Source organism: Octopus bimaculoides, chromosome 5 (genome assembly GCF_001194135.2).
Source record: "Octopus bimaculoides isolate UCB-OBI-ISO-001 chromosome 5, ASM119413v2, whole genome shotgun sequence".
Lineage (NCBI taxonomy): Eukaryota > Metazoa > Mollusca > Cephalopoda > Octopoda > Octopodidae > Octopus > Octopus bimaculoides.
In genome coordinates, this window is record NC_068985.1 from 16,340,664 (window position 1) to 16,350,275 (window position 9,612).

The 9,612-nt window shown below is 30.8% G+C and overlaps 1 protein-coding gene across 1 annotated transcript; it reads right to left on the reverse strand.

The window, feature by feature from the left end:
- Positions 1-6: 6 nt before the first annotated feature.
- Positions 7-8,948, reverse strand: LOC106877008 (uncharacterized). Its single transcript, XM_014925787.2, has 3 exons — positions 8,780-8,948; positions 4,633-4,758; positions 7-498 (listed from the first exon to the last, which is right to left on the reverse strand). Exons 1-3 carry the CDS (start codon positions 8,838-8,840, stop codon positions 266-268), a joined length of 420 nt encoding a protein of 139 aa, XP_014781273.1. The 5' UTR covers positions 8,841-8,948; the 3' UTR covers positions 7-265.
- Positions 8,949-9,612: the final 664 nt, after the last annotated feature.

A 9,612-nucleotide genomic window follows, 5' to 3' on the forward strand; every position in this document is an offset into this window, starting at 1 on the left:
ATATATATATATATGTGTGTGTATGTATGGTGTATGGAATGCTACATATAAGCCAAATTGGAAATTATGACACAAAAGATATTTTTATATGTTCGTATACTTTTCTAAGTGATAATACTGTCTTATAAATGCTAAAAAAAATAATCAATAAAAGATATAATTTTTGTTTTTAGTTTTGCAACTAAGGTTTTTTTTATTTAAAAAAAATCTTCGGTCCTAGAATAAGTGGAGAGGGAAAAAAAAAACATTAAAAATCTGCATCTAATTATAGTTTTTGCCATATGTATTGTCCAACAAAGGCAGTTGTCATGAGTACAAAAGGTACATTCCAGGAATTTGCAGAATTACAACCATCCATATTGTTACAATGACAGTATCTCATTTTTATTCCATTTGTACCAATTCTATCTTTGCACTCACGTCCTTCTCGGGCACCAATTTCACCCTCCTTAGCACATTGCCTGATATAACGGGCTTGCCACTTATCATCAATTTTGACTGAAAAAAAAAAGAAAAAAAATTTTTTATCAAAATTACAATACAAAAATCAATATAAAACCAAAAATTAATTTATTCCATCACGATTACATTTATAGAAATCAGCAAATACAGAAATTACAATTGAAAATTTTAATATTTTAAACATGTTTAGATGTTGTTCTAGTTACAATAAAAACTTTCATAAAAATTAACTGTATTTCCATAACTTCTTGTGTCAGATTAATAATTTTTCAACATATTGTAATCATATAAAATTAAGTGTAAACCTATTATAGTAAAATACATAATTTTAGTTGTTATCAAAAGCACTGGTAAATTAAGCAATCTAAGAATTATGAAGACAATAGAGTTTTGCTAAAATGTGTGTGCTTGAAACATTAAGCAACAAATTGTTTTTTTTATTTCCCACAAGGGGACAACACAGAAGGGGTATTAAGCAACAAACGAAGAGCAGAAAGCCCAGAGGCAGCTGGCATGAAAAAGGTAGAGAAATTATAGATAAATAGTGTAGAAGTTGACGTATAGACTAAAGCACACAAAATTTATTACAATTTCTCTTAAATAGAGAAAGAGAACAAAAACCTAACAATAATTGTTAGGGATCTTCAAAGAAAAACAGAGATAATTTCTAGAAATTACAAAAGTATTCTCATATAATTTTGAAAATTTACACTCTTTGAGGATAAAAATTGATCTCAGATTTTCCTCTACACATGGAAATTAACTCTAAGAGACGAATTTATATTTATGACAAATTATCTCCCTTTTTCTTTTGAGAATAACTATTATCAAGTTCTTTTTTTTTCTTTATCTAACAGTGACAGTAATTTCAATTTATTGGGAAACGTGTTTTTCACTCAATATCTGGTCCCTTTACTTGTTTATCTAAATTTTTATAATTAGTCCACTCAAGTTGTTTCCTTTAGCTTATTTTAGTTATTAATTTTTTTCAATTAGAGACATTATAATCAAAAAAGGAAATGAGTGGATGGAAGAATTGTAACATTAGAATTACTATAGATACTCTTGTGTAGTAACATTATTTATTAGAATGCTGTTAACCATTCCACTGTTTCAATGCTAGAATCAAAAATATGTTAGTGACAAATAAAGATTTTCAAATGGTTTAGTTAACTTCATATATTTTCTAGCATAATTTGATAAAATATATATATAAACAACCAATAGGTGAAGATCTGGTTTGAAAACTAAGTTTGGCCTCAGGAGCAACCAGCTTTGGAAAACTACTTAGAGAAGTCTCACCCTATGCGTTTTAACACACACACACATTTGGATAATGATAAACCTCATTTACAAGAAAGGTCTTCATACACTGATATTATTATATTTATGTGAGATGTTTCACACACTGACATTTATGCGGGATGTAAATAAATGTCACCATAGCCCAATCAGGACCAATATGAACACACACAAGCACAAACACGCACAATGGGTCCTCATTAGTGAACTGCTAACTCAAGGCTATAGTAGAAAAAACTTGCCCCAGATTCCCTGCAAAAGGACCAAATTTGATACCATGTGGTTACAAAGCAAACTTCTTAACCACACCATCTGATAAATAAAACATCTTGTTCAAAGAAACAAGATTTTTTAATAACACTTAATTCTGTATATTCCTTAAGCTTTTCTTTTAAATTATCCTTAAAAGTATATATCATTATCAATGATTACCATCATCATTACTGTACTAATTCAGATATTAAACTGAAGTGAATTAATCCAATAATGAAAATAAAATTTTTAAAATAAACTTTATTTCTTAATGAATATTCTCTCAAAGCTAAAATTTCATTTTAATTAGAAACAAGCAGATTTTTGTGCAATGGCCAAAACCTAAGTTATGTAAGATTAACTAAGGAGAAGTTTCATGTTTTAATCCCTAAATCTAAGAATAGCAGATCTTATGATTCAAGGCAAAGAATTTCAATCTAATGAATCTGTGATCAGCTTCTTTTCTATCATAGTAGTACAAACAAAGCTAGTGGGACTATTCAATAAAAATGTTGACGTTGGGGTTGTTTTATGACACTGAAAAATTCCTTTGTAAGGATTTTAACAGAATCGATAAAATTTAAAGTTACTGAAATAAAAGTAAAACATAAACAACTATTTTTATATTCTGAGTGACATAAAGAAAATCCTCTTCTTCACAAATTAACGTTCAAACTTAATTAGTGTATATATATATATTATATATATATATAATGTTAAACTAATACAGCATTTAAAACTTTTCCTTCCCATGTTGTTGCGTTCATTTTCATGTATGATGCCTTCATAGTGTGTGTGTGTGTAATATAACTAATGTATATTTTTGAAACTAATATTTTTGGATTATACTTTTATTATCAAAACGTTTGTTGCAGTTTTCTAATATTTTTTAATCACGCAAGAGTTGGATAGATTTTTTAGGAAATGGAGCATTATAATATTTATATCATTCCCAAGAATATTAGCAGCAGAAAAAGTGAAATGGCATCACATATGATTTCATATGTGATGCAGGTTTAACTTGCCATCTTACCTCTACTTTCTATGTGTACATGGTTCAATATCAACCAATATCGATTCTCTTAATGTTACATGGCATAATTATGAAGCTAGTATTCAACTACAAATCAGATGTTTTGCCAACAAAGTCAATAATGTAAAAAACAGTAAGATATTGTGGTTTACAGAAGACACATGCCCTCCCAATTTAATACAGATATATACCAAAAGTACATATAAATGCATATAGAAGCATCATGTGGCTAAGAATTCATTTCATAATCATATAGTCAGTCTGACCAATAATTGATAAGGGGGAATTTTATTCACAGAAGCCAAGCAAAGGTCCACAGTATACATGCGCAAGTGTAAAACTAATGTGTTAATAAATGCAACTTAACAATTTAATAAACAGAGATTAATAATATAAGTACCAAACTAAAATAACTGCTGGGTTTGATATAACCAGCTAAAAAACTTTTAAGACAGTGACTCATTATGGTTGCAGCCAAATTACTAAAACCAGTAAAAGAACATACACAACTATTTACAACCAATTTCTAATTTATTCAGCAACTTTGTTGGTCTTACATCTCTTAATTCATACTTTAATTATATTTCATTTAGAGTCAGTTTTCATCTGTATATTGATACCTTATTCCATTCTGTAACTTGCCACAACTAAGTTGTTAAGTAGACTTTAAATGAATCATATGATTAAATCTCTAAATATCTGAGATGAGTCATTTATAATAAGATTATAATTTTTCAGACAAAAGACTCCATCTTTAATTAGGTCAGTGGTGTACCTTGTAATGAGCTTTTATTACTCTTAGTTTTAGAATAAGAGTTTCTAGTTCAAATCCAACTAAGTACATACATGAATAAGATATCTGCTGATTACAGATCCAATTATTTGAAACTGTAAATGTATATATAAAAATTATCGCTCATCTCTGAGGATGAAGTTGATAGCCTATAAACTTTTAATTTTATGATTCGTACAATATGTTAATGGAGAGATAAATTTAGAGTGTCTACAAAATGTATAATTCATCTTCATTGTTGCAATTTTACTTGAGTGTATTGTTTACAGATATACACTGATTAACAGTTTATAAAAAGAAAATCAAATTATTTATACAGTAGTCCCTCGACAGCTCTGATCAAGCACCACACTGACCAAACACTCTAACAACATTATACAAGATGTTTGTCCCTTTTTTGTAATAATAGAATGTGAATTGGCTGCTATTTTTGCAGGTTAAATGACCGTGTAGAGTTAGTTATTAACTTAATTTGTTTTTCAGCTAGGATAAACATATTGACTGTTCTGGCAATCTTTTTTTTTTATTATAAGAAAAATAATTTAGTTATTGCAGATTATTTTCATTCATTTATTTAGTTATACTAATCAGCAATAATACATTTAAAGGATCAACTGTTGTCCTCAGGGATGAAGAATTAAAAGATTTAAACAATTCTCTCAACCCATTAACTGATATTCTCACTTACACCTTCAAATGCTGTACTAAGCTTTCAACTTCCCACTCATTAGCAGAAACGGGACATACACAAAATTATTTTGCAAACACAACTTTTGAAAAATATATCTACCTGTCTGTACAATTTTTCGGCATAGATCACCCTCACAAGTAACCAAACGAAAGGTTGTATTTTGAAAATGATCTCCACAATCTTGCTGGTGGAAAGAGTTGCATTCATAACATTTGATTCCAAAACCTGAAACACAAGATAAAATTCTATATTAGAAACACAATGTATGTGACCTAATGTACAGAATAATAAGGATTATTAAATAAACTGAGTTGAAATAATTGAAATTTTAATCAGAACAAATTTATTTTTCATTCAAATCTAGACACATGTATAATTAATTAAAAGTTAGCTGTTCCATTATCATGGATATGGTGAAAAATAGAAAAATTCTAAGAACTAAAATTTTTAACTTGAAAGTTGAGATTTTAATGCAATTCAAAACAAAGATTTAAATGTAATAATTTTTCATCTTTACTTTTAGTTTAATGTTTGAAATCAATCTTGACTGGTACATAAATATTTATTTGCAATATTCTAATCAAATTGGAAAGCAAATTAAGAGAATCAAGACAAAACAAATATAAGCTGATTAGAATTATCAACATATGCTACAAGCTTATAATTACTTGTAACTAGGTCTGAAGATAAATATGACAATAATCCGTTATTGTATAATATTTATGCAACCATATGTGCAAGATGTTATAAGAATAATGCAACAAAATGAAACTTAAGCAAGCAAAATATCAATAGTGATATCTTTGGATGTTGTAGATTAAAAAGCTTCCAACATTTTAAAATACAGCATAACAAGACTTCCAGTGAAATGAATCAAGTTATTTGTCAAAGGAGAAAAGGTCAGAGCAAATGTTGCCATTCCTTTTAAGAATTAAAACACTGGTGAAAATGAACAACAAGTCAGTAGATCTAGGAACACAGGAGACAGCAATGTTTTACTTATGGAAATTAAAGACAACTAAACAATCAAGGAAAAATGATTAAATAATGCAAACATAAAATAGCAAATTCAATAAACTGTCCTTTATAAAAAAAATAGTTGTCCTTGACCCAGGTGATCATCTACTCTCTCGCTCTTTTTTTACCTTCAGTGCATTACATTATTTGATGTTTCCTTTCTTTATATTAAGATGGAAAAGTGTAAATTGGCAGCTTATCTGCTACTTCTAGCAGATCACATAATAGTTCCTTGGCTGGTTAATGAAAGAATAGTGTGTACTGGTAGGTTTTATTATTAGTTTATTGTACAGATAGGATGCAAGGTGTTTGAAGTAAATAACTTTTCCAGGTCTAGCAGAAATATTCCGTCACTTCAAACAGGCTGCTTCCTCAGAACACACCCTGTTAATAATTGAAGTAATTTTAGAAAGTCTGAAATCCCCATTATAATGTTAGCTATCTTGGGAAAGTGGGTTTTCTTGGTCATGGGAATATCTATTGTCTAAAAAAAAAATGGAACATTGATAGCAATGCACAATGTATGTTTGAAAGAAAATCAAGTAATCAAGGGAAAAAAAAGAGATTGATAAAGCTGGCAGTTCTGTCTGGAACACCAGGGCTTATGTTAGGTCATCACAAGGACAGTTTGTTAATCTGCACACATTAGCTCTAATTAAGAGACTTTCAAAGATCTTCTAGCCATGACCAGTTCATCTTTTTAGATATCTAGGACTACATTATTTAATGTGTTATTTTCTTTAGATGACAGGGTGTGTTTTAAGAGAGCTGCAAAGAGGCTCTGTTTATTCTAGTTTGTTACACTTTCTTGTCAGCATGTATAGGCCTGAGCCTTGCCAATAGCTTTACCCTAAATAATTCAAATATTATCCCCTTGTGGTTACTTTTGAATCCAGCAGTAATCCTATTTTTTTATTCGTTTCAGTCATTGGACTTATAGGCAAGCAAGAGCACCATAAAATTTTGCATAAAAATTCGCAATGTGACTAAAATACAGTTTATTAGTTTCAGAAAATACTTCTTCAGGCTCTACAACGCTTGCATGGATTGTCAGCAAAGACTAAGGAGTAGTAGATATGTTCTGGACGAGGTAGAAATTAATGTAGTCTGCAGGGGAGGGGAATCGTTGGATAGCAATTGGGTGAAGATATTAAAAAAATAAATAGTTAGGTATATTCAGTAAGTTAAAATCGATCCAGAGGAAGCAGGCTGAGAGGAGATTATTGATGGGAAAATAATTAATTCTGTATATGCACTAGGTCGGCGGTTGGAGTAAGACAACCGAATTTTGTTGAACGATCATAACGGATGATGGTGCAGCGATATATTCTGGGAGTTGGTAGTAAATTAAACAAATTAGATGAGTGATAGGGTAACATATTAATTTAAAAAATGGGATAAATGAGAAAAAGTATATAGGGATTAGGGGAATAACTGCTAGCAAACAGCAGATTAAGACCAGGTCAGAAAAGCTACATAGAGGTCACCTCTACTTAATTACCAGATGCATCATAGGCCAACGAAAGTAGTACTCGGCATTCTAGAAATAACAGCTAAATCTCCCTCATATCAAAAACCCTACAATATAAGGAAAGTTCACGCTGAATAGTAACGATCTATAATACAGTAAAAAAGACGAGATGGTCACAGTTTACGAAGCTTTGATCATGTTTTCTCAGTCAGGTCTATGACCTGGTTCTATACAACAATAACAACCAAGAGATAAGAAGCGGTCAGGGAACTGGGTGATTAAAATAAGAAAGAAAGGAAAACGTCCTAATTATGAAAATTAATATGGACCGTAAAGATGCTGTGTTATAAGCTATCAGATACGATTTAAACAGGCAAACATATTGAATAATATTGATTTCCTCAGATCTCTAGAGGAGAAATGGGACTATGCGACACTCGTCTCTTTCAAGGGCATTAACGACACTAGTGAAGTGAAATTGCTTTAATTGGGAATCGAAACAGCCACTAACCAGGCTTACTAGAAGCCTACTTCTCCTTTAATTATTATCATTATCATCATTATACGATGCAAATTTGTGTTTTTAAGATTAGACATGAATATGAAAAGATTCAGTAAGCTCAATGTTTTATTCTTAAAATTTATGTTGAAATATAATTAAAAATTGGTTTCACTTCTTTTTTTTTAACCGCATAAATAATTACATATTCAAGACGTTCTATCGTGATTTATAATGATAACTGTCAGCTTTGAAGCAGCGCCAAAATGTTCAACAGTGAAAAATATCGATTTCCAGCAAAAAAATTTCGTGTTGCATCGAATATCGTTTTATGATACAAATATAGTTGCATTTGTCTTCTATCCTCACTCGATGCTCCGACATATATATACTACGTAAAAAAACAGGTGATTTGAACGGCTGTGTCAGGTATTTATTTTAATTTGGACCATCATTCGTTTTTACAGCTTCAGCAGCCGGACTCAAGGTGAATATGGAAATTTCACAAGGTCAACATACCTTGGCTATCTTATTTGGGTCAAGGGAGATATTTCAAAGGAAGAATTAACATAACCAAACAGGTATTTAGATGAAATTTTCAATTTAAACTTTAAAATAAAATAAAAACCAGAAATATCAATTCTTTTCAATCACATTGGTTTAACAGAAAATGCTTGTTAAATTCGGCTGAGATAGTGATCATCGACTGCTAAATTATTTTTCAGTAAACAAAATACCGAAGGGAAAATTATTTAAATTACAAAAATAGTCGCTATTACAATTCGTTAATTAAATCAAAATAATGATGATAAATGTAGCGATGATCAATAAATATAGTGATGATCACAGGTAGGGTACGATGAAACTGAATTTATAGAGTAAATAATTAATTTTATTAGCAACAGATATGACAACTGAAGATTTGATTGTTTAGATTCGAAAGTGTCACATTCGTGAGTAAGTCTTAATTGTTGGCTAGTCCTTCATTTAGTTAGGTCACATAGGTAAAAAAAAAAAAAAGCAGAATTATAGGAAATATATTGCAAATTACCCAACATGACTTTTAACCAAATCAGTAATAATACTTCCCACCTTAATTAGAAACCAATTTTAATGTATTTAACAATGAGAAAATAATGAAAGGTAATTAGTTAACGATACGTTGTCGTCCTTCCCATATTTAATAAAGAGGAAGTATGATCAAGTAGTGTATGAGAAACATTAATTGTGACAGAGAGGATTGAATAGGACCGACTTACCAGATTGTATATAGATAACTGCAACCAAGAAAAATACGGAGATGATATGAGATAACTTCATGATGATTAATATTGGACTGCTAGGATAGCGTCAATAGAGTAGAACGCTCGGAACCTCAAGTGATGGAAAGACACTGTCTATGAATATGTGTGAGAAACGTAATCGACGACGTCATTGTTAAGCAGCCAATCAATAGCTATCGTTTGCAATCCCCCCCACCATCTTCCACCTACGTACCCGTTATCGAACCGATATGAAAGCTCGTAAGTGCTTTTGTTCTGCTAAGATATAAATAAATTCAGTGCGGGATACCTTGATGGTGAATATAGCAGACTTATGATTTAAACTATTCCAAACGTTATCATCTTGCCCTTTTACTTGTCAGGGATTATATTGTCCAATTTATGGTAGTGAAGAGGTGTGATGAAAATTTATCTGCTGTTTCTAGCAGGTCGATCGCCCCGATGGATGCTCTCTCTGTCTTTGGGTCGTGTATATATGTTATTGTTTAACTTAAGGTTAGGGCTCATATCAGAGAAGAGAAGAGCGTAGAGTTAGTCGTCTCTGTTACAGGTGTGAAGAGGCGCAAAATTTTCTCCGATCTATAATTAAGGTAAAAGTACTATTTACACCAGAAGTACTATTTACCCCAGAACACTTGCTGCGTCACTGATGCTGCCTTAAGAGTGAAGGCAAATTTTTTTATTACCCACAAGGGGCGACATAGAGGGGACGATACAACCTGATTTGGGGTCAGATGAAAACGGATGAATTAACAGAAACATGCATTTAAAAATTTTACAATGAAATCGAAATATAATCGGATGATGAG

Excerpts from the sequence above, each read along its gene's own strand:
- LOC106877008 (XM_014925787.2), bottom strand. The coding sequence starts at position 8,840 with ATGAAGTTATCTCATATCATCTCCGTATTTTTCTTGGTTGCAGTTATC. Across the intron at positions 4,759-8,779 it reads AGTTATCTATATACAATCTG|GTTTTGGAATCAAATGTTAT; the intron begins GTAAGTCGGTCC and ends CTTGTGTTTCAG. Across the intron at positions 499-4,632 it reads CCGAAAAATTGTACAGACAG|TCAAAATTGATGATAAGTGG; the intron begins GTAGATATATTT and ends TTTTTTTTTCAG.